The 26,524-nt window shown below is 33.1% G+C and overlaps 1 protein-coding gene across 5 annotated transcripts in view; it reads right to left on the reverse strand.

Moving 5' to 3' along the window:
* CEP350 (centrosomal protein 350) overlaps positions 1 to 26,524 on the reverse strand; it is a 112,041-nt gene that overhangs the window by 28,227 nt on the left and 57,290 nt on the right. For all 5 annotated transcript variants that reach the window (XM_025044027.1, XM_015586219.2, XM_015586218.2 and 2 more), the window contains exons 23-29: positions 22,678 to 22,874; positions 21,886 to 22,070; positions 21,323 to 21,410; positions 15,213 to 15,359; positions 12,288 to 12,445; positions 4,898 to 5,097; positions 229 to 443 (exon numbers count right to left, since the gene is read on the reverse strand). In XM_025044027.1, coding sequence (XP_024899795.1) covers positions 229 to 443; positions 4,898 to 5,097; positions 12,288 to 12,445; positions 15,213 to 15,359; positions 21,323 to 21,410; positions 21,886 to 22,070; positions 22,678 to 22,874 — 1,190 coding nt within the window. The remainder of the gene's footprint in view (positions 1 to 228; positions 444 to 4,897; positions 5,098 to 12,287; positions 12,446 to 15,212; positions 15,360 to 21,322; positions 21,411 to 21,885; positions 22,071 to 22,677; positions 22,875 to 26,524) is intronic.

Genomic DNA, 26,524 nt, shown 5'->3' on the forward strand with positions numbered 1-26,524 from the left:
CTAATAGCATGTAATTTTATAACTTCTGCTAAAGCTAAAAATCATATGTTTATAAATCTTTAGGAGTCAATGAAAAGCTTTATTTCTATTCAAATGTCATATACTGTATGTTAACAGCTATGGGTGATAGTCAATGCTGTCACTAACAGCAGGACTATTACTGTTAATAATATACTTTTTAGATAGGCTTTACCTAAAGTTTTAAGATGCAAATATACATTAACTTACATGTTTACTAGGAGAAGTAGAAGATTCCAGTTCTTGTGAAAAAACCATGTCTTCAGTAAGTAGTATACTGCGATCTGGACTCCCTGGCTGCTCCTGAACTACAGACGCGGATGGTATATATTCAATAGCAGGGCTGCCCAGTTCTTCCGGAATAGAGCTTTCACTGGGTAGATGAGAGAAGGAAAGTACTGGAGATTCAGCTTCACTCACCATTTCTAGAAAGAGAGGGTAAAAACAAGAAAAAGTACACAATCTTGGTCAAGGGAAATGTATGACTGTTATGAAACTAGCATGATTTCACTAGCTGCATTTGGATATAATTTTTTAATACCATCGCTTTAATGGATCGCATTTACTATAAAGTCTGTCAGTCTAAGAATTTTGGCTGATGCCAACTAAGAAATCTATAACATATTATTAGAGTGACAGACGACCGAAGTGTTTGTGCAGACGTAGAGCAATCACAACTCATATATTTGTTTAGGAACAGAAATTGGTTCAACTGCTTTGGAAAAACAATTTGGTAAAATTTGAAAAATGTGAAAACACTCTATGATCTAGCAACTCCACTTCTAGGTATAAATTCTAGAGAAATCTTGCATATATGCAGGAGACATGTACATGGGTCATTAGCAGGATTGTTAGAATAGTTAAAAACTGAAAGAAATGAAAATGTCTACTGACAGTAAAATAAATAAATTGTGGTATTTTTATACAATGAAATGCTATGTAGCAATAAAAATGAATGAAATAGAGCTGCATGTATCAACAGAGATACAGCTTAAACTTTATTTGGCACTTTCAGAATTTGTAGCAACTCTTTTGCCTCTGGAATTTTCTGTCCATTATGGCCTCTGATCTTTCTAAGAAAACAGAAATACGCTTGACATTAAACGGAAAATTATTGACATTATGCTTTATGACATTATATATAATCCGCTGTTTTCCTTCTTTGTCTCTACAAGTATAACATCCCACAAAAATCAGGTTATATCACACTTTGGGACAATACTGCTAATGTTTGATATACTCATTTCTAAACGTCACTTAAAATTCTGGGCCTGAAATCTGTAACATAACTTTATTTAACATAAGAAATACCTACACCCCAAAGAATGTTTTAACTTTAATAATAAACGAGGATGACCTGACATTTAAAAAAGCACTAAAGGTGTATTTTTATATTGTGTAAGTGTAGCATGATCAGAATGGTTGAAGAAATTCTAAAAATCCTCAAGGATATTCACCTATTCCAAAACAGGATGTGGGTTAAATTTAAAACGGTTTAGAAAATGATTTAATTTTTATAAAGTAGGCAATGGAAGAATCTTCTACTTTTCTGCTTTACACTCAACATATACATTTTATTTTTGTTCAATAACAATGACATACTCATAAAAAAAGTTCAAACAATATAAAAATTGTATAAAGAAAAAAATGAAAGTCACCTATACTACCTCCTGAGAGGTCACCACTGAATTTTCTCCAATCTGTGAAAGACTTTATTTTGGAAGTCTTCATTTTTTTGCCTCTTCCCTTACATTATAAAAGTAGTGCAAGAATGTAGTAAAAAACAAACCAACAAACAGCCTTTCAACAGTTCGGAAGGACGTAAAGTGATTAGTTCACACACTCAATCTCCAACCATTTTCATCGGCCCAATTTTTGTACCTCAAAGGTGAACCAGTGGCAGTCAAGTATGGATGCTGTGTGCGTCTTCCTAACTTTCTACTATACTCTTAATTTTTTTAGGTTGTGGTAAAATACACATAACATTAAATTTACCATCTTAACCAATTTTAAGTGTACATTTCGGTGAAATTAAGCACATTCACACTGCTATGCAACCATCACCATCATCCATCTCCAGAACTCTTTCTTCTTCCCAAACTGAAACTCTGTACTCTTGAAATAGTAACTCTCTATTCCCTCTCCAAAGCCCTAGTAACAACCATTCCACTTTCTGTCTCCATGAATCTGACTACTCAAGGTACCTCTCATATAAGTGGAGTCATCCAATATTTATCCTTTTGAGACTGGTTTATTTCCCTTAGCATAATGTCTTCAAGACTCAACCATGTTGTAGCATGTGTCAGAATTTCTTTCTTTTTTAAAGCTGAATTATATTCCATTGTGTGTATGTACCACATTTTATTTATCCATTCATCTACTGACAGACACTTGGGTTGCTTTCATTTTCTGGCTACTGTGAATAACGCTGCTATAAATATGGGTGTACAAATATCTCTTAAGAGAATTTGCTTTCAATCCTTTTAGTATATCCCCAGAAGTGGAACAGAGTTCTTAGTTCCACCTACAGACCAGCAGGTTTGATGAAGATTGTAAATGGCTTGAATGATGGCCTCCCAAAAGATATGTCTCATGTCTTAACACCCAGAACCTGTGAATGTAAACTTATCTAGAAAAAAGGTCTTTGCAGATGTAATTAAGGTAAGGATCTCAAGATAAGGTCATCTAGATTATATGGATAAGCCCTAAATTCAATGACAAGTTTCCTTAAGAGACAAATGAGGAGAAGACAAACATGAAGACGACCACGTGAGATTAGAGTTATGCAGAAACAAGAAATGCCTATAGCATAGCCCCCAGAAGCTGGAAGAAGGAATGAAACAACTGTACCCTGCAACCAACAGTCCTGCCAACACCTTGATTTTGTACTTCTGGTCTCTAGAAGTGAGAGAATAATTTTTTTTAAGCCACCGAATTTGTGGTAATTTATTATGGCTGACCTAGGAATTGAATACAGGTATGCAGTGGTATTTTTTTATGGCTTTTATGGCCCTGATACTAATGAAGTTGAACATCCTTTCATAGGTTTATTGACCATCTGGAGTTCACTTGTGAAATGTCTGCTCTTTTGCCTAATTTTTAAAACATGGTTGTCATTTTATCTTTTACTCCAAGAAATTGCTTACATATCATTGATACTATTTCTTTGTCAGTCGGATGTGTTGCAAATCTCTATCTTTTACTTTATGGTGTATTAATGAACAGAAATTCCTAATTTATTGAAGAAAAATTTATCAATCTTTCCCTTTATGGTTTTCACTTTGTATAACATGTTAAAAGAAAACTTGCCTTCCCTTGGTGTCATAAAGATATTCTAATTTTATTTTCTAAAAGTTTGATAGTTTTATAATGTCACATTTAGGTCTTTTTTTGCCCCTTGAGGTTAATCTTTTTTTATTGTTCTATAAGGATCCAATTTCATTTTTCCCTCTCACAAAAATGTATTGGAGAGTCCCTCCTTTCTTCACTACTCTGCAAAGTTACCTGTGTCAGAGTCAACTTTCCTAATATGCACAGGTCATTTTCTTGGGCTGTTTCATAGTCTATCTCTGTGCATATATCATACTGTTTAAATTATTATACTTTTCTAAGAAAGTCAATTCTAAGAAAGTCATTTCTTAGAAAACTATCTGCTCTAGGAAATGACTTCTTAGAAAGAATCTTGAATCACAAAATGCTTTGGCATTCCTTAGTTATATGACTAAGCTGTATTCCCTACTTCCATGTTTAAAAAAAAAAATCAGTGTTTCAGCTGCTTTATCTATAAAATAGGGTCAATACCACTTATTTTGCATGGAGCTAAGCATTAGTACTAATTTAAGTAACTGGTACAGTGCATTGCATATACTCAATTAACAGTACTGATCATTCTCTAAACAAACAAACAAACAAACAAACAAATAGCTGGGTTTCTGATTTAAATGTCTTGAATCTATAAATAAGTTCAGGGAGAATATCTCTATGACATTGAGTCTACCTGTGAATATGGAAAAGCTTTCCATTTATTTTGGTATTCACTAATGTCTCAATAAAATTCTAAATTTTTCTCCATAAAGACCTTGTATGCTTTTTGTTAAATTTATTCCTAGGTACTTCATATTTTTTATTTGTATTATAAATGGTATCTCTTTTAAAAATTAGATTTTTCTAACCAATTTCTATTGGCCTATAGACATGCACTTGAGTTTTGTTTATGAACTTTATATCTAGCAATCTTGCTAAACTCACTTGCTAATTCTAAAAACTGACATGTAAATGTTACATTTTCTATTGCATAGCCCTACCATCTGTAATAATAAAGAGTTTTTGCTTCTTCCTTTCACTTTTTAGGTGAAAATAAGCATTCTGTCTTACTTCCAAATTCAAAGGGAAAGTTTTCTATGTTTTATCATTAAGTATGATGTCTGTTGTAGGTTTGGTTTTTTGTTTTTGTTAATGGGTATCCTACATCAGGTAAATAAAGTCTCTTCCACTGCTACTTTGATCTGAGATTTATTTATTACTAATGCTTTTTAGATTTTATCAAGTGCCTTTTCTGAACCCATTGAGATGTCATGTAATTTGTCTCCTTTAATTTTAAGTAATTTACTACATTATCAATTTTTAAATATGTGTTAAACTCCATTTGGTCACAGAATAACCCATTTCCATGTCATGGAATTTTATCCGTTTTTCTAAGTTTTCAAATATATTAGCATAAAGTTATTCACGATAGTCTCAACTTTCCAATTTCTACAGAAATTTGTAGTAGATGTATCGCGTCCTTCACTCTTAATCATTCACATTTTTAAAAGTAATGAAGGAAATCTTTCATTATGTTTGGCTTTAGTTTGCAGTCTGAACAGTTACTATTTATTACCTTTCTGTTCTGTTCTCTGGTCCTCCAGTTCTTTCTTAGGAGTTTTAGGTTTCATTAATTCTTTGTCCCAGGCAGCCAAGGCCTGTTTTTCCATTTGACGAATTTCTGCTTCCTCTGCATCTAAACGCCGCTTCCATTCTAGTAGCTCTTCTGCATGTTGTCGCCGCTGCATTAGTTTTTGCTCCCGCTTTGTCAGAAACCTATGGTCACACCAGGAAGAACAGTGAGAAAACAAATCCATAGGCAGGACTCTCTCTGAGAGAGCTATCACTCATTACCTTATCAACAAGCTGTGTGAAAAAGGACATACTACTCCTTCGAAAAAAGTTTGAGATAATAAAAGCTTTAATGAGTCGACTTATTCAGAAAATGAGAGAATCTTTAACTTGGAATTTTAAGAGTAGCAAAGGAAAAAGAGTAGTAAATTCAGGAAAGAAAATTCTTCAGAACATCTGGACAACCATGACTGATAACTCTTAACTTACACATTCATTTTTCATAGGTGATTCTTTTTCATAACAGAAAATATAAGGAATTTATTCTGAAGGCTCAGACCAAAAAACACACAAACCCAAAACAACAAAGACCAAAACAACAAAAAACAAACCCTGAAGCCCCCAAACAAGCAAGCAAACAAAAACATGTTCATGTCCCTTTTTGACTTTCATTTTCGGATTCGGTCTTGTTTTGCTTCAGGCATAGTGAGTTACCTAAGAGACGCAATGGCAGGTGATATAATCTGCTTTCCATGGAGAACACGGAGCACCAGTCAGATGCCTTATCCATAAAAACATAACTTTATTTACTGGAGTAAAAGGGTGCACCAAATGCCTCAAACTTCTCAATTTAACCTGACCTTTGAAATTAAATAGCCCAATATATCATAGCTCCAAAGGGTTAGGAGAAATTACTGATTTATGAAAACTTATCTGGGTAGTTAAAAAGGCACTACTAAACTCTCCTCAAATGTAGATGCCACGCTAAATAAAAGGTGGCTGCTCACATTACAGGGATTAGGTCTGCAGTGGTAGCTAATCAACAAAAATGCACCCACGCATCCAACAAACAAAAATGCGTAAGAACTGTCACTCTACTTGTTGAACAATCAGCATGTCAAATTAACGTAGAAACAAAAAGGTATCGATATATGGGACATTTGACAAGAGGCCTCTAGGCTGTTAGGAAAAAAAAAAAAGAAAAAAAAAGCAAACAAAACAATCAAAAAGAACAGAGCATGCTCTATCAAAGAGTGCACTGAAAAAGGTGCAGTTACCTGACCAACTGGTTGTAGATATACAGCTGGAATTTGGGATGAAGGTTGGGAAAACAGACACTGAGAGAGGCCCAGTGATGAGACGTAAAGACAGAGAAGAAGTAGTGAACAGGAGAGCAGTGTCTACAAAATAAGGAGGAAGATTTTAAAACCAAGAGATCAAGAGGCAGAAAGAATGAAAAAGGGAAAGCATAAGAGCCGAGTGAAGAACTTCTAATGTTTCCTGGATAACATTATAAGCTACTAAGATAAAGAAAGTGTTACATTCTGTGTGACATATAAAACATGTACTTTTTATAGCTTTTACCAATGATTTCTGAATAAACAGGCTTTTTTTTCACATGTTGCTTAATCATCATCTATACTTTCAGGCAAATTTATTACAGCAATTCTACATTATGCATGTAATCCTGAGCAAATGATTTTTATATCTGTACTTTTTCATATATTTTAAGCTTGAAATTAAATAAAAAAGCACTGCATTTACTTTACTTAACCTTACCATCATGATCTAGCTTAAAAGTACTTTAGAAAATCAATTTATGGTAAATATACCTTATCTATACAACATAAAATTTTCTGCTAACAGGACCTAGTGGAGATACCTTGCTTTATATTTAACAAAGGCCCACTTAAATAATCATATTGAAATATAATATCCATCCAACACAATATTAGGACACACAATTAAGAATAAGCTAAACTAATTCCAGTAAATACTGCCAGCAGTTAAAAAAAAAAAAAAAAGCATGCTGTGGACAGCTCCATCATAAGGTTAAAGGTAAGAAAATTACATACGTTAAAGTTATAAAAGTAGCAAAACCCCACTAGTTCCTCTTCTTTTTAAACAGTAAATAGATCATTATACATATATATGAGAGGATAAATAAGTCTGGTAATAGTTTGGGAAGGTTAATTCTCTTTGACAGAGCATGCTCCTGTTCACATGCACACAACAACTTGTAGATCAAGGCAACATTTATTGCCTCGGAAGGGCAAGGAACAGTATCAGTATGTCACAGAAGTGAGAAAATCTAGGTATATATCCAGCCACTCATTTGGATTTTTAAAAGTAGAATCTTGCCTGCATGTATATTTTTAAGTAAGAGATTATGTCAATGTCTGTTTCCCACATACAATTTAATACTTCACCTCCCCTTCATTTACTTACACACGCAAACACACACACACATCTGGACTGCCTTGATTTTCTGCACCAAAGTTCAAAAGAAAACAATTTTGCCAAATTTCAGTGAGACACTACAATCTTCCTTGCCATTCTTTGTGAATGTATAATAGTTATTTTGAAGCCAATTATCAAAATATTATGCAAAAACAAATGTACTTGGCAAAAGGTCCAAAAAAATCTATTCATAACATTCAAATATCACCCACCCTCTTAAGTGTATAACTGCTAAATGCATGCATGACCTAGTACAAAAAGTAGAATAATATTGGAGCATATGAAATAAACTGTAAAAAAATACAATTAAATTTTTTTTTGTCCTACTCAACAAAGAGGATAATTTCTCTATTAGAACAAATACTAATCTTTTATTTTTCATTTGTTAAGATTAAGCATATTCAAAAGCTCTCAGTTAGAAATGAACAACAAAAGAATGGCTAACAGAAAAAGAAAAAAGTTTAAGAAAAGTTTAACTTAAAGTTAGAACTTCTTCTAACTTTAAGTTATAATAAATAAGGAACATATGTTCCTTATTTATTATACATACATTCTAGAAACAGCGTCCTTTAAAAGCTGAATAAAATAAAAGTGAGATTAAAAAAAGCAGTACTTCGCACTAGAGTTAGCAATCTCTCAAGATGCTGCACAAGTAAGAAATAAAATTTGTGAATGCTGGAGATATAAATACCTACTAATAGAAAACGCTACCAATATACTTTATGGTTGGTGTCAAGGCGTACCCCCAACAAGGCCTCTGATGGTAACAGAACACTGGACTAGGATTAGATATGCAACAGATTGAATTTAGTATGGAAATTGTTATGTTCCTATAATGTTTAATTTTAAGAAATTCATGTATAGTTAATTCATTTTTAAAGTCACACTTTCACTCTCTAAACTTAGGCTATGCAGCTATTCAACCCCAGCAATCAGCCAGTGGGCACTTTCCTGTTTCAATACATATTATTTCGAAGGGTCAGTTTCCACTTAGACAACTTTAAGTCGTCTATGCAGATTTTTGAAAACTCTGAGACTGAAAGCAGATACGACAATTTAACTCAAATGTTTTAGCTAGCTGAAGTCCAGAGAGCAGAGTTCTAGTTCTAGTGGTGCCATTATGCTATGTGTGTGACTTGGGACAAGTTACATAATCTCTGTGGGAGATTTTGTAAATTTCTTCCCATAAAACTAAGGGACTATACTCAATGACTTCCCTTCCTGTTCCAGCGTTTTATGATTCCTTCTTCCTCCATCTAAGCACCCCTTCACACTTTTTTTTAAATACTCAACAAAATTCGAAAACATGTGAAATATGAGAACTCTTTTTTTCCTCACTGAGCTAATATAATTGTAGACTGCTCCAACAGATTATAAAACCATGCTATAACTTGAAAGAGAAAAATTAAGATCTAAATTTTAAGTGAAACTTTTAGTTATACAACCATTTGGTTCTGAAAGATATTAAATGAAACAAACAAAAATCGAATACCCTAAATCATTTTAAAATTATTTCCAGATCTATGGTTCTTTAATACTATATTGTTTTAAGTAAAAATGAAATGTGCTTTAAATTTTAAAATGGATTCTTTCGAGTCCTTAAGAATTCTTAATGATATTCAAAAGGAAGATAAATGAAAATATGGATAGTACTGACCTAAATTGCAATCTAGCATTTTTTCCTATGGCAAAATCTATTACTTAAAATTATCTAATAATCTGAATATACTTAAATAAACAAAACAATACAGGTACATTATTCCTAATCTAGAAAGTAAAAAAAATAAAAATACATTAACAGATTATCAGGATTTATTTAGCTACTACGCTTAGTCTAGAACCTTCTCTAAGAAAATTAAATTTCTAATTTAAGGCAATATTTAAAACATTCTTTAAAACTCTAATTAAAAAGTCTGTAATGAAATATCAAAAGCCTTCCCTTGCAAATCCTTAACTTTTTAAATTCAGATTAATGGTGAAGATTTCAATACTGATCAATCAATACCATAAATATTTTTAGACAGAACTATGTTATACAATATTTGTCATTTAACTTTTTGATTAAAGCCAAATAAGTTAATTTGCTCATAACTGGGAACATTTTTAAATATTTAAAATATTTAAAAGAAATGTTTCAGAAGTTTTGTGACTATAGGCTTCTTTTTCCATGCTACCTCGACCTGAATGATCAAACCAAACAATAACTATGTGTATTTCTTCTTCTTTTTACACTATAAACTACTTTCTAATTCAAAAGTATGTTTAATTCTGAATACTCATCCATGAAAATTTCCTTGATACACTCTTTTCAATAATTTCTTCCTCTTCTGAACTTCCTTAGCAACTGATTTAAATACACTTCTCTAAAGGAACCTGATACTTGCTCTTTTTTCTACCTGCTCTTTGAGGGCAGGGTTTACGTTAGATTCCTCCTCATCTCCTTCAGAACAAATAACAGTGCCCAGTAGCAAAGGCGCAAATGATTTTGTTATTAGGTGTCTACTGTAACCAATGACTACAAAATTAACTATTTATTTAGTGAACTGGCCTTCCAACATTGTAAAAAAAGATTTCTAAAGTTTTTGTGATATAAATGGTATTTAAAAACTAGTTTTCAAATTACTTTGTTCTAGAGATCAAAATTTATTGCATAATAATAACCTTCCTTTTTAATGCATTGGTAATTTTTGGAAAATACTCCAGTTCATCCCCAAATTTCAGCACCATCACCCAAACCTTAAACTAATTTCTTTGCTACTACTATCTGTACATCATCCCAAACACAAACTGCACTGCTTCAAAGAACAAATCAAGAAGTCACTGAATGCTTAAAGGCCCATTCTCTCTGACGACTTCTCAAAATTTTACTGCAATAGTTGATAAAGGAAGGGAGAACAATACTAAAAAATTTCTAAGTGTTTAATATTTTAGATTCTGAGAAAACAATTAACAAAACAAATAAATTTCACCTTGAATTGGTCAAGCTTTAACCAAATCTGAAATAAGCACCACATAAATTGACTAATCTCAGACAACGATTAGCCGTTCTTTCTAAGGCTGTGATTAAAGTTATTAGATTATCATTCATAGACACCAGCAATGAAGATCTTACTGATATAGATGAGCAAAGGATCAATGAAGACATTACCCTGAAGCTCTCTTTCCTCCAACATTTACCACTCAAAGACATTTGGAGACAGATATAAAATGTCAAATCAATTACAAAAATTCATGAGAGATTATCTTGAATTCAAAGACCCCTGGAGCAGCAGAGCATGCCTATACAAGATACTGGAAAATTTTATCAGGAAAAGAAGAAAGCATTTTTAGTCCGAATTTCAATAAATTCCTATTTGAAAAAGTCTTAATTAGTCTATTCCATGGAAATCATCCAAAAGGAATATTCACACATTAGTGAATATTTGGTTACATCCTCTTATATTTTTTATTTTTTAAATTTGTATTTTTTTAAACTTATTTTCATAATCAATTTAGGTATTTTTAAGTTATGAAATGTCAGTATTGTTACTGAAATGTAATTTCAATTAAGCGATGACGTGCCAATGTATAACGATGCACCTATATAGTAAATAAGATTTGACTTACAACTGCTTGACTGTTCAGAAACTAAAACATCATTTGCAATGACATGGATGGACCTAGAGGTTACTATGCTGACTGAAATAAGTCAGACATAGAAAAATAAAAACCATTTGATTTCATTCATATGTGGAATCTAAGGAACAAAAAGAACAAACTAATTAAAAACAAACTCACAAATATAGTGGACAATTTGGTGACAGACAGAGGGGAGGGGGTTGGGAGGGTTAAAGTAGTACAAATTAGTAGTTGATGATAGATGGTCATGGGGATGGGGGGCACGGCAGAAGGAATGCAGTTAGCATTAATATGATGGCTTGGTGGAGGGCCAGGGGAGGGAGGGAGTAACTAGGGGGATCGTTTTATGAACTATATAGATGTCTAACCAATGTACTGTATACTTGAAACTAATTAAACTTAATTAATTTTTAAAAAAGAAACTAAAACATAGGTTGATGCCACATATGAATATAGAGCATTGTTAAATTTGGTGATGTGTGGTACACTGCCAATGGATATTAAGAGACAACTTTTTAAGTTCAATCTGTGGTCCAAATTTCTAACCTAAAATAAAATGGCAGTCAACAAAAATCTGTAATGGAGCTCTCTTCCATATTTAAAGAAGGTAGGGGTTTATAAAGTCAAAGAAAGGGTCCACAAGTAGCTAATCTACAAGCGTGTTTAATTAAATGTACACCCAAAAGAGTAAGCTCTCACGTAAACGTCATTTTACATGGTCAAAGCCACTGTACAACTAAGCTACATCTAAGTAGGAGTAGCTTTCTTTAAAAGAGCCTTTAAAAAAATAACACTTAGAAATGTTTTAGAAGAATGGTAGAATGCCAAATCATTCAACGTCCCAGGAGAATTTCAGTCTTTCTGGTTTTAACTGAGCAATCCACACTTTCTCACAAAGCTGAATTTCACTCTTCTATTTGATATTGAATAAGGCTGACAGCTGTAGAGAGATCTTACGATATACCATTAATTGCTCCCCCAAGTCAGTAGACATGTCCTCAGATGTCAGAGAAGGTACAAACTTCACACTTACTCATAACTTTTAATAAAAGAAGAAAATATCATCACAGGTATATGTGCAAATACCACTTCAGTTTTTAAGTATTAAAACTGGCTGTATTAAAACTAGAAAATTTGTTTTATAAATAAGATCTATAGGTAATTGACTTCTAGACTGATTTAACAGTTCTGCTAAAATGCTACTGAATCCATAAAATACTATGTTGTATCAATCTAATTGAATGAATTACATTAAAAGTATTATTTGTTGCTACTACTTTCAATGTAAACAGGAGATATTTATAAAAATGAATTACTTTTCATCCATGCGACTTCTCATTTTCTTCAGTTTCTGCATAATGCTGCTAGTTTCACTGCTGGAGATTGAAATGGGGGAGGGACTGCGGGTCTCTAAGTCAGCTGGACCAGGACTGATTGCTTTATTATCTTTTGTATCGTCATCACTATGAGAATCCTGCAAACAGAAGGGAATAAAGTGTTAAAATTTTACTGGAATTTAAGATCTCAAAGTGATCATAAACACTGTCACTTCAAAATTACACTGTCACTTCAAAATTAAGTGTATCTTCAAAACAGTATTTGTAAAGTAGCTGAAATTAAGGTATTACTTAAAGGACAAAATTATATCACACATTTAAAAATGGCTAAAATATAAATTTTACGTTATGTATATTTTACACATATTTATATATAATCACAAAGTGTAATAATTTTTTTAAGATGTAAAAAAAAAAATCAAAAACTTCTGCTACTAGTAATCTAGTATCTAACTATCCTAATTTTAAAAAACTGAACCACTCAAAAGAAATATAAAATTACAGCTATCATAACTATATAAAACATATATGTACAGACACAAAGAATGAAGGAGACACATAACTTATTTTCATTAGGCTGACAGATGGATCTTTTTTCTTTAAGTATTTCTTATACAGAACAATATTTTCACAAATTAAAAAGCTTATAATGAAAACATTTAGAAACCACTGGTTTTATCAATACATTATTTCTAATGATCAAAAGTAAAACTTTAATGGCTTAGTAAGACTTTCCCATAAACTGTCGATTATTCTCTCAAGTTTTCAGAAAGATAGGTAGGAACAATCATGGCTGTTTCCATTTTGTGAACAATACAAAGCAGAGCTCTTCTCCTTCCCTTTCTCCTTCTGGAATAATTCAGTCTTAAAATTTTAGATGAAACAGAACAAGATGGAGAAAGACAAAGGGGCTAAAAATGGGGTGTCCCAACCTGAGTGGGCTGAGGGCATCTAATGCAGGATGTCAGAGCCCAGGTGGGGCAATGAGGATGTCCACACGGGAGTGACCTATGCAGCAAATCTTAAGCCCAGAGTGAGGTGGGATTCCCAAAGAACAGAGTCTCAAGAAGGTAAGGAAGGTATAGAGAAGGGGCATAGGGAAGGGGAATAGCCTGACTTAGGGAGTCAGAGCCTAGGTGGGGTGAGAAGGACACCCATAAGAGGAAGGAGATGGCATGGTTATGGAAGATAGGTTAGTTACATAGGAGGAATGATCAAATCATTAACTATATTAAGGAAAATGTTAGTCAAATATCTGTTAGAGAAGGAAGTTCCAAAAGAGAGAAAACTCGAATGAACCTTGTTGTGCTGTACCGAAACTGAAAGGATCAGTATGAAGCCCTGCTTTGTCAGTATGAACTCATGATACACGTATAGTATGTGTGTATACGCATATGGAATAAATATGCTTGTAAAATGTATGTGTGTATCTACAGCAACATATACTCACATATTCCCTAGACTGCTGCTTAGGAGGAGCAAAATCTGAACAGCAGTGAGCATGCCTAGCACCAGATCCTCGTTTCTAAGTAACTTTCCTCCTTGGAGAAAGGGCTAATTCTAAGGCTGGGCAGGCCAAGTACAAGATGACCCTGAAATACCTTGTTTCAAAAATATGGAAGTGCTCAAAGACTGATGAGGACATGTCAAAAAGGACACAGACACCTAATGGAAGAGGCTCCTAATGGCCCAATTTGGGACAGAGTGGGCATCAAAACAAATAATGATAGTAAGGGATTATAATACTAAGTAAAATAAGAATCCAGAGTCTATAGTGACATAAATAAAAGAATAAATTTAAGTTTGATGAAAAACAGGAATTTATGTAGTCTCAATACCTCCATGCAAAGCATTTATTAATTACAGAAGAAGGAGAATAACTTTACAATGAAGTCTGGCAGATGCCGCCTTAATCAAGTGATCAAGTCAACATCATAAGGAATGGGATAAACCAAAACCTGATCAAATGCAATGAGAAGAATGCAGCATCGCTTATTTGACATTCCTGCCAAAGATGCACAATCTGAATCTAATTATGAGGAAAAATCACACAAACCAAGTCGAAGAACATTCTTCAAATAACTGGCATCTAATCTTCCAAAGTGTCAAAGTCATGAGAATCAAAGAACTTTTCCAGACTGAAAGTGACTAAAGAGACATGAAAACTAAATGCCATATGTGATTTTGAACTTACCTTTTGATATAAAGAACATTATTGTGACAATTGGAGAAACTTGAATGAGGTCTGTAGATTAAATGGTAGTAATGTATCAATGTTAATTGTTAGCAACATACTCTCAACTCAAGAAAAGACTTCTCTATACTGTTTGAAATTTTCTATAAACTTAAGATTGTTTCAAAATTTAAAGTGTATTTTAAAAATCAAAGCAGAGAATATTAGAGATTTATTTAACTGCTGTACATTCTGGGTTTTCCAACACTAGCTATATTGAAACTTTACAGTATCTTAGAATAGATCCAAATTTTCTTTTTGTCTGAGTATCTCCTTTGAACCAGGTATCATTAATATTAACAGTGGATAGCTGAAATAAGTATAATATAAAAAGCAAAAGTAGTCTCTCTCATTAATTCTAAGGAATATAACTGGGTTGATAAGAAAGAACAAGGCTCTCCGTCCCAACGGAGTTTATAAATGGAAAACTTTTAAACTAATATATGGCAAACAATGAGTCCCTTTCAAAACTTTAATATTCCACGGTAAAAAAACCAAAAACCAAAAAATTCTCACTACATCTAAAGACATATATAAAAATTTATTCTAGTTCACTACTGTATCACAGTGCTAGAATGAACATGCTCATAATACTGGAAGGTGAAGCAGGGTTAGGTATAAGCAAGCAGCATGAGGCAGAAACAAAAAAATAATAATTTCATGTAATTTACCAATTTATTCTCCCCTGCAGACTTTAACTTCTCCTGTAGTTTTATGGTAGTCTGTCGGATCCTTTCTATCTCCTCCTGCTGTTTAAGAATCAGTTGTCTTTCCTTCCGAGCTGCCTTGTTGGCTTCTTGAAGACGTTTAATTTCTGCCTAAGGTTTAAAGAGTTAGGAAAGGGATTGAGATTTGGAGGAGGCAAGTCTAAATAGTTTAAAAATCCAATCATCACACATAAAAAAATAAACATAAAGTACTTCAAAATAAAAGTACTAACATTGAAAAGAAAAAAAGAGTCACATAACTCCACTCTAAAATAATGACTTGATCCCTTCATTTAAATAATTCTAATTACAACAGACTGATGATTTCCTATCCCCTTTTAAAACTTAATACACCCTTCACATGCTTCTCAGTCTTTACACTTAATTGTTTAAAAGCTGCATATCAAATAAACTAGTTAATGTAACTAATATTCTATTGCTAATCTCTTATGCCCTTTATAATTTTTTTACCATGGCTAATAATGCTTTAATGTCTATAACTGTTTCATTCTATGGATTAGTTCTTTAGGAGACATTCCAAAAAGTAGGCCAAATAAGTCAAAGAGAATGAATCCTTTTATGGCCCTTAAAATAGTTTTTAAAACTGCTTTGAAAAGGGAATTGTCTCCACTTAAATAAATGCCACCAGAAACATTTACAACTACACTGCACCGAACTCTCTCCATACAAGTCATTAGTAAATGGGCAAAAGGTGATATATTTCACTGTTAATAACTGTTAAAATTTAGCAGAGGCTGTCTTTTTCATACATTTATTTTAACCCATTTTCTTGCCAATAAAAAAGCATAATAAAGGCATTAATAATTTGTTACTTGTAATTTCTTTTAATCATGTTTGAGAGATTTTTTTGAAACTGAAAATGCAGAATAGTTCACAATAAACATCTAATTTCCAAAATTCCAAACAAACAATTGTTAATAGTCCGTCATATTTCCTCCTAGTCTTTAATTTCATAAAGAAATTAAACATTACTGATAAAATCAGTCTGCAATTATCTGCCCCAACTCTTTAGAGGTAACCACTCTGAAGGCAAATATCCTTCCACATGTTCTTTTAAAATTCTTCTACAGATATTTGTACTTATCTGCAAAATAACATACTGTTTGGTTTGCACGTTTTCAAATTTTTATAAATAATACACATATGTATTTTCAATCTTGCTTTATTTACTAGACATCACTTTTGATATCTCTCCATGTTTACTTATACTTACATGCTGCACAAAATTACATAGGAGGTGCATATATTTAATTTATCCATTACCCCTATGGCTGGATAAGGTTGTTGTCTACTATTACAAACAATGCTGCAATGATCATCGTTATATTTTTGTCTCCTTGGGCACATACACGAGTTTCTCTGGAGTAGCAGTTCTTGCAGTATGGTTCATGGATACCCTTTGTGATCCCCAAGATCCTTTCAGAGTCTCTTGGGGTCAAACTGTCTTCATAACTAAAACATTATTTGCCTTTTTTCATTCGCATTCTCTGATGGGATTTTATATGTATTTTTAAGAAAACAAATGTATTTTCCAAAGCAAAATAAAATTTAGTGTAGAGAATAGTATTTAGAGTTCTGTGAACCTCTTTATTGCCTGTCTTGATCTTTTAAACATCATGCAATGGTCATTCAGAAAATGTTGGTTCAATGACTTATGCAGATCTTACAAATGTTGATACATTTTATTATAAAGTATCAAAAATCATATTCATTAATATCACAAGAAAAGTTCTTTAGTATTGTACTGGGTAGTGGATAGAAATTTTTGAAATTCTGATTTTTGCTTGGAAGTTTGAATTTTATCATTGGCAACAAATACTGTCAGTTGCCGTCTTTAAAGTAACAGGCGCCCTTAAGCTCATCTTTGAGAAAATGACTGCCAAATACCCAAATTTATCTGAATAATTTTGTCTCTGAATAATTCTTTCAAGTAAAAATGGTATTCCATTAAAAATGCAGCTAGTTCAGCTTGGAATTCAAACAACAGCATAAACACTTCTCCCTGAGTGAATAATCACTGTGCTCTGGTATCTAGCAAAAGTGGTTAATGTGTGCTTCCCATTTCTGTCACCCAGAATGTGAAAACAAGTACTCAAAGGTCAGCACTTAGTAAAATTAATAATTTTTACTACCTAACCAGGACATTCTTCAGTGAAACTAGCTATTTTTAGCTATAAGTGTGTGACAGTGAAAAATATGATGACTACTAGTACAATTTGGTGCCAATGCCCAAATTTGTGCAACGACACCAGCAGTTTTACTTGCCATTGTTTTTGCACCATTTAGTGAAAATGCATCACATGAAAAGGGCAAATTCATATTCCATTATCATTATGAAAATAGTTTTCACCCCCTGACACAGGGACCTCCACAGTTCCAAAGAGTACATTTTGAAAACTGCTACTTAGCTCAGGCCTGAGTTTCTGAACAAATTAATATATAAATTCACCCGATCTGAGCCTAGGAGGAGAGACTTTTTCAAGGGGATTCCAGGGGGAATAGGTTTGCTTCTCTCTTAAAAGTCTGTTCACTTTAAAATGGTTAATGGTATAGGTGAATTATTCACTTTAAAGTGGTTATTTTGTTATGTGAATTTCTCCGGAAAAAAGAAGAATAAGACATAAGAAAATATGTTCTCTTTCATGAATACAGTTATGCAAAGATCTGTGGCCAAATTGCTTATAGCCATATCGTTACCAGTCAAAATAATTCTTATTGATACAACTGCAATAAATATCTTAGTACATATATCTTTATACTCTGGTGCTTTTATTTCTGTAGGGTAACTTTTTAGGGGTAGCCAGTTGGATCAAAGAGTATTTTTTGCACATCTACCTAAAAAACATTCTAAAGTTCTACAAACATAATATGCAGAAAAATCAGTCACTCAAACACCTACCACTGGGACTGAATAGTTTCCCATATTTGTTTCAAATCTCTTTTTAAAAAATCAGTCATCATAGATGAAATTAAACTCTTCCAATCTCTTCTTCCGTTTCCTCCCCAGAAGTACAGCATTCCTACTTGTGCTTGTGTGCTTTTGATGCATGAGTGATTCCACAGAACATATATTTACCAATTGGTGATTTTTTAAAATTAAAATAATGTTATCATACTGTACATATGCTTTTGCATCTTGCTTTTCTATAAAAACCAATTTTATGATTTTTGATGAATGGAAATCTACTGCTGTACTGTTCAAAATGGTGGTCACTACCTAGATGTAGTTATTTAAATCAAGTCATTAAAATTAAACAAAATTCAAATTTCAGTTACTCAGTTGTACCAGCCACATTTTAAGTATTCAAAAACTACATGTGGCTTGTAGCTACTGTATTGGATAACACAGATACAAAAGATTACCATCATTTCATAAATCTCTATTATTCAGTGCTGATATCTGATACATTCATTTTCCTGCAGCATTATATTTTCATACAGAAATATGCTTTGTTTCATTTGCCTACTAAAGAAATTAAGTTGTTTTAATTTTCCCCTGTATATGTGTGAAAGCCTCTCTAGAATATATACTAAGATGTAGAAATGCTAAGTCATAGATCATGTCTTCAGCTTAACTAGATATAGTCAAATTGCTCTTAACAGTTCTACTAGCTACACAGACTAGAGTGGCAAAAGTAGAGACTTAAGAGGTTTCAAACTCACAGTCTCCCCCTCCCTATATTTGCCACTTCTGAAGCAACACAGAGAGAAGTCTAAGGAGCTAAACCTAAAACTTCTCAACAACAGAGCAGCAATCCCCACTATCTTTTGTGCTGATTAAAAAAAAAAAAAAGGGTTCCTTTGCTTTTACAATCCCTGGACGGTCACAGCCTAGGGTCAATGCAAAGTAGGAGACTGATGCTGACCAACTCTGCAACCCAATGCTAAGCCAGCTCTGCCCTTAAATGAATTAAACTGAATAGCTGAACACTCTAACTGCATAGCAGAGGAAAGGATAGATCCCCACTGGGGAAAGATAATATCATCTGGAGCCTTTGCAGTTATTTATACACAATGTCCAGCAATCATTAAAAAATTACTAGGCATGCAAAAAGGATCATATGATAATAAAAACAGACAATAGTAGCAACACAAGCTGTCCAAATATTAGTTAGCAGACAAGGAAATTAAAATGACTGGATTTCAACAAAGAATTAAAATCTATAAAAAAAGAACAAAATTAATATTATAGAACTGAAAAAAATCAAGAACTCATCAAATGGATTTAACAGTACACATGACAGTGCAGAACATATAATTAATGAATTCAAACATAGGTCAATAAAAACTCTCCAAACTGAAACACAGTTTTTTTTTATTGTTTTAAAGAGTAATATAAGAACAAAACAGTGGACAAGAGATGTGGCAAACAGTCAAAGGGTCTAACAACGTCTGCTCTGAGCCTCTGAAGGAAAGGAAGGAGAGAATGGTGTAGAAGCAACACACAAAGAGATAATTTTCCAAAACTGAGTAAATACAATGAACAACAGATTCGAAAAGCTTAATAAACCCTAAATAGTATGAATACAAAAGAAACCACACCCAGGCACATCATAGTAAAACTACCAAAAAATCAAAGACACATCTTTTCAAAATCTTAAAAACAGCCTTCAAAAGAACATTAATAAAACTGACCTCTCTACAAAAACAATGGAAACTGGTAGACAATGGAAACTGATATCAATAAAAATGCTGAAAATAATTCTACACCCAGTAAAAATATCCTTCAAAAATGAAGGTGAAAAATACATTTTCAAATTAACAAAAATAAATGTGTTATCATCAGGCATGCAATAAAATAATAGATTCATTGAAATTAAAAGCTGTGTGCTTCAAAGCACACTTTTAAAGTAAAAACATAACTGCACAGAATGAGAGAAAATACCCGTAAATCTAGTTTTTATTCTATTTTACAAACAGAAAGCTATTATAACACTGTAAAATTTTACTTATATAAACTAAAAAAGAATTTTAAGTTATTTTAAAACCAATTTTTATGGATTAAAAAATATAACTTATTTTTTTAAAAAAATTAAGTTGAGATTTTTTTCAAGTTAACATGATCAGTGATGTTTCCTATGCAAACTTTTTTAAAAAAGTTATTTAGATAAAATCCCATATGTAACTCAAATGATCAAATTCATCTAACATAGTAGCTACTACCTAGCAACAAGTCAATAGAGAAAAAGAAAACTAAAATCTATTTAATACTTAGCAGGCAACGTGAAACACATTTACATATGTGACCTCATTTAATCCTCATAATCACCATATGAAGTATAATCTTACTCCTACAGATGAGGAAATTAAGTCTCAGAGAGTTACTTAAACTTGACCATGATTACAAAGTTGGAAGTGACAAAGCTGGAATTCAAATAAAAACTAACATTTATTAGGCACTCACCATTGTGCCAAGGGCTGCTCTAAGTTTATTATCTGTATTAATCCATTTATTTATTCCTCAAAAGACCCCTACAAAGTATGGTATCATTATTATCCTCAGTTTACTGATAAGGAAACCGAGGCACAGAGAAGTTAAGTAATTTGTCCAAAGTTATGAAATTAATAATTCATTGACTTGGGATTTTAACCTAGGGATTTTAACTAGGGCCTGAATTCTCAACCACTATGCCATGTTGTCTCTCCAGAAGTCAAACACCAGGTCTTTCTGAGTCCAAAGTCAATTTGTAATTGTGTTGAAAATTTATGTGGGAAAAATGACTAAAAATTTAACCGAAATAGACTCTTTTACAAATATCTTAATTTTTAAAATAAGCTTTTTAAAGGATTATTTTATTTCATATACTAAATGAAGGCAGAAAGTTTGACTCTATATTGTATTAAGTTATCAGTGACACATAATCTTAATTTAGGAGAAATATGGTACACTACCAAGCAACTCCTATAATTATAGTAGTATGGGCACTAACAGTGTTAAAAATCGATTAAATCTCATTTAAGGTGATAATAAAAAGAGATTAGGCAAAACAATAGATTCCACAATTTAACTGGCCTTAATAAATTCTCTTAAAGGAGTATTTTTCCTAACATACCTTTTCTTGCTGGAGCCTTAAAAGCAAACCACGCTGTTTCTTCCGTAGTGGGGGCATTTTATCATCTTCTCCCTTGTCTCGCAGATGTCTGTAAATATTTCCCATTGAGGCAAAGATTAGATTAAATGCCTATTTTTAATGTCAAGAATTCTCAACCACTAAAAAGTCTCTAAACCAAATAAACATTTTCAAATGTGGAAAAGGTGGCGTGCAACAATTTCTATCCCAATAATTATTTTACGGTGTTTATCACATATGTGAACCCCAGACTGTGTCCTTTAAAGAGAAAATAACTTTAAGAAGTTTACAACATGATAAGGAAACTCAGTCCAAAATAACATAAGAGCCAGTTAAGTGATAAAAGAAAAATGCAAGGAAAATGTTTTATGAGTAGGTCTTGAAAGCAACATGATTCAAGGATGGCTAGCATATTTCTAGCTTGTTTAACTGAGGTGATCAAATCAAATTAAACGAGGAAACAAAAATATTTTTAAAAATAAAGCATTTCCTTTAATGAAAGGAGAAATTGAACAGTGAAAACTACATTCACCGAAAGAACTTACTTTTTCTGATGCTCTAACCAGGCTAATTCAGCCTTTGTTTTCTCCTTCAAGGCCTTTTCACGGAGACGCAAGAGTGAAGATTGGTGAGCTGCCCTCATTTCCTCTTCTTTCATATACTGTCGAACCATCTCCATAGTAAATTTAGAAAAGCTATCTTGTCCTCCTGAGAATGGCATGCTCAGTTCCTAAAGTAGAGAGTTTGTTTTTAGTTTGTCACCATCTAAACCTTTTGGAACTTAATTAACTTCATTAAAAGAGGTATGCACTTATAAAAATAAATTCATAAAAGTCAATGTAAAATGTTGCTAGCCATGTAAAAGAATATTCTTCAAAAAAGGCACAAGGGAGGGAGTAACATTCACCTGCTTATTTATTCAGCCAATAAAATTTTAACAACTATTGTAAGCCTGGTACAAATGTCCCAGGGATAAAAACGGGGTAAGAATTTGTCCCTGCTATCCAAAAGGCTTACAATTTAGTAAGAAAAACGATATAAATTTTTAAATGGAATAAAGTTTTTAAAGAGTGAAGCAAGTGAAAAAGCTAAAGAGATAACTTTGGCTTAGATCCTCAAAGGCCTTATACATCATTCCAAGGAATAAGTTTGTATTCTACGTTGTAAGGAAAGCGAAGCCAGGTTCTACAGCAAAAATATAACATAAAACTGACATGTTAGGAAAATCATTCTGGTAGCTGACAGTTGAGTTCAAGTACAAAACGTATCCTTATACCTTTAAGAGAACACATTCACAGCTATTTATGAAGTATCTCCAAAGGTAAACTGAAACACACCTTGGCAGAAGACAGTATAGTCTTTTCTGGGGAAGTTTCTTCATCAGAGTCATCATGATGGCCTCTCTTCTTTTCCATGTTAAATCTGCGATGACTCTCAGAAGGCAGTAAAGATCGAAATGATTTTTCTTCTATTTCATCTTCTGTCATGGATTCATCAAATTTCAGGGAATATTCTGTTGCAATAGAAGTTGAATCTAAAAGAATGTGGAGCCGGTTTTATCATCTATCATAACAGTTTTCAGTAGGTACTCAATTAGTAGTACTTGCTGCCTCTTAATGAGACAACATAGCATAAATTCATAGAACTGATCACTAGCAATAAGCAAGAAATTTTTTAAAGTTCATTTAGCTTACAAATAAGGAAAAAAAACCTCTAAAATACCAGTACAAGAAATATGGTAAAAGTGTAATGTACTTCTCGAGCTCTTACAAGCTGATTCCAAAACTAATACCTTATAGAAAATTGAGAAATAGTCAAGATCAGATGCTTCACAAAGCAAATACAAATAGCTAAAATAAAGTTTTAAAAAGTTTAATGTTACTAATAATCAAACGCAAATTTAAAAATTTTAGAACTCATCAATTCCATGCTTAATTAAAAACAAGACAGCTCTTTTAAATTGGCTCCTGTGTGCCTCTGACATGCCACTCCAACAATCCTTTTGTTTACTGAACATCCTCAGTTTCTGATACAAGATGCCTTCACAAGCTCATTTTGTATTTTCCCTTCCCAATCCTAAAGTCAGTCATTTCTCTTAAGAGCTCTGGTTTCTTTTATTGGAGAATATTTAGAAACCACAATCTGGGCACTGGTTGTCCTTGTTATTACTGAGGTTTAGTTGCTTCTTTACTCTATCAATAGACAGAGCTATGTAACATATGCATGTATAACAATCCATACACACACATTCTTTCCTGTATGTATCCATCCATCCGTCCATCCACCCACCCAAACAGGGATTCACACTGATGTTTCTGACTAGCCAGTACCACAGATTTCATTTTCAGTCTCCCTTTCTTATGTATCTATAACTTCCCTCTCCAACACTGAGAAACCTGGCTCACACCATCCAACTTCCAGTTACGTACTTTTTTGTTCAACCCCAACATATATGTAAAAAAATTGTTAGCCTGTACCCCTGTGGGGAAAAAAAACAAAACAGTATTTCTATACAGTTCCTTTTGTATTTAGGCTTACAATTTCCACTCAAAAATACAACTTTCCAAAGTTACTCAGGTCAGCTCCTTTCCCTCTACCCAGTTCAGTGTGGTTATGCCAGATATTTGTAATACAATTAGATTAATCTGTCACAGGCTGTGTTCCACCCTGGAACTCCCTCACATCCTGGTTGATATGTGTTTAGCTAGCATATGTGAAAGTTTATTCTTTGTGATGTATAATTCTAGGGTTCTGACAAAAGTATATACATACAGTACATACAGAACCATATAGAATACACAATACCTTATATAACGGTTGCTTCACACTAAAAGTTCTCCTGTGCATCTGCTTGTAGTGAGTCCTTCCTCTTCCACTAACACCAGGAACCATTAATCTGTTTTCCACTCCTATAGTTTTGCCTTTTCCAGAATTTCATATAAATGGAATAATACAATATGCAGCCCTTTTGGGCTTGGCTTCTTCCGCTTAGTAAAATTCACTTAAAATTCATTCATGTTTTTGCATGAATCGATAACTTGTTTCTTTTAATTATTGAATAGTATTCCATTGTACCGATTTACTAGTATGTTTATCCACTCCTCTAGTAAGGCATCTTACTGTTGCCCCCAATTTTTAGTAATTAGAAATAATGGTGCTATAAACGTTAATTATAGGTTTTTATGTGGACATGTGTTTTCAAATTATGGGGTAAATACCTATGCATGTGATTGCTGGGTCATTACATAAAATACTGTGAAAAAGTCTTCCAAGGTAGCTGTACCATTTTCCATTTTCATCCTTACCACCAATTTGATGATTTAATTTTCATTCCCCTAATGACATGTGATATTGAAGACCTTTCCTATGTCTATTTACCACTGGTATTTTTTCTTCAATGAAGTGACTGTTTAGAGCTTTTGCACATTTTTTAAATTAGGATCTTGATTTCTCACTCAGTTCTGAGTCCTTTACACATTCTAAATGTAAGCCCTTTATCTGAGATTTACAAATATTTTGTAACAGTCTGTGGCTTATCTTTTATTCTCTTAATGTCTTTCACAGAGATTTTTAACTTTGACAAAGTACAAGTTATCAATTTTTTCTTTCATGGACTGTTCTTTCTTTTGGTGTTATATCTAAAAATCTAGATTTTGTCCTATGTTTTCTTCTTTATACTGTTTTTTTAATAGTTTAATTTCACTGGATCTTGACAGCCCTGTGACATGCCACCTTAGACTCCTTCCTAAAGTCCACTTACTTCTTCAAATCAGGGTGACTGCTGGGCTCTGTGCTCTGCAGTCTTGAAACTCCCTCCAGGCAGTTCGCTGGGGCAAGCACAATGCTCATCTCAACTGTTTCCCGTCTCTCACGAATCAGTATCATTCACTGCCTGATATCCAATGTCTTAAAAATAGTTATTTTATATGTCTTGTCTGATATTTTAGGAAGGAAGGTAAATTTGGTCCTATTCCTCCACTGTGGCCAGAAGTAAAAGTCCAAGTAATTTAAATTTATATTTCTTAAAGAATTTAAATATATCGAAAAGTCACAGTTCATGACATTTCACTTGACAATTATTTATTCAGTTATTGGAGGCCAGGCACCATGATAAACACTTGAAATACAGCATTATCAAGTCACACATGGTTACTGTCTGTCCTTCTGAGGCCCACAGACATTATCTATAATTAAATCTGTCATCAGTACTTTAATTATAAAGACTATTATTAAGATAAAATTTAGCAGAGGTTAAATTCTTCCTATAGGAAAAACTTAATAGATAATTTCTCTATTATTTTCCTATATGCTTTATTTCTCTCATGATATGGAAGTTGTCATTATGAAGTCTGATCCTAAAATGAATTTCATTAGTCTTTAATCCAGTAGTTCATAAAATATTTTTGATTATGTATACCTATCAATTAAAAAAATGAGCCTGTCTCAATATTTATAAACTATTGCTATTTGTCTGTTTGGGCCACCATAACAGAATCCCACAGACTGGGTGGCAGAAATTTATTTTCTCATAGTTTGAGAGGCTGGAAATCCAAGATCAAGGTGCTAGCAGGGTTGGTTTTTTTGGTGAGATGTTTCTCCTTGGCTTGCAGGCTGATACCTTCTTCTGTGTTCTCACACAAAGCCTCTTCTCTGTGCATGGGCACACTTGGTAACCTTTTGCTCTTGTTAAAAGGACACCAGTCCTATTAGATTAGAGGCCCATCCTTATGACCTCACTGAACCTTAATTACCTCCTTAAAGGGCTTATCTATCACACTGGAAGTTAGGAGTTTCAACATAAGAATTTTGAGGGGACACAATTCAGTTCATAATATTCCACCTTCTAGCTCCCCCAAATTTGTTCCTTCTTCCATGCAAAATACATTCGCTCCATCCCAACAGCCTCAAAAGTCTTAATCTATTCTAGCATCAACTACATGTCCAAAGTCTCATCGAGGTATGAGTGAAGACTTAAGGTAGAATTCATCCTGAGGCAAATTCCTTTCTAGCTGTGAACCTGTGAAACAAGGCCTCTTATGTACTTCCAAAATACAATGGTGGGACAGGCACAGAGCAGACAATTCTATTCCAAAACAAAGAAATTGAAAAGAAGGACGAGTCTCAAGCAAGTCCAAAACCTAGTGGGACAAATTCCATTAGATCTTAAGGCTTAAGAATATTTCA

This window comes from Pteropus alecto, unplaced genomic scaffold (genome assembly GCF_000325575.1).
Source record: "Pteropus alecto unplaced genomic scaffold, ASM32557v1 scaffold101, whole genome shotgun sequence".
Taxonomy (NCBI): Eukaryota; Metazoa; Chordata; class Mammalia; order Chiroptera; family Pteropodidae; genus Pteropus; species Pteropus alecto.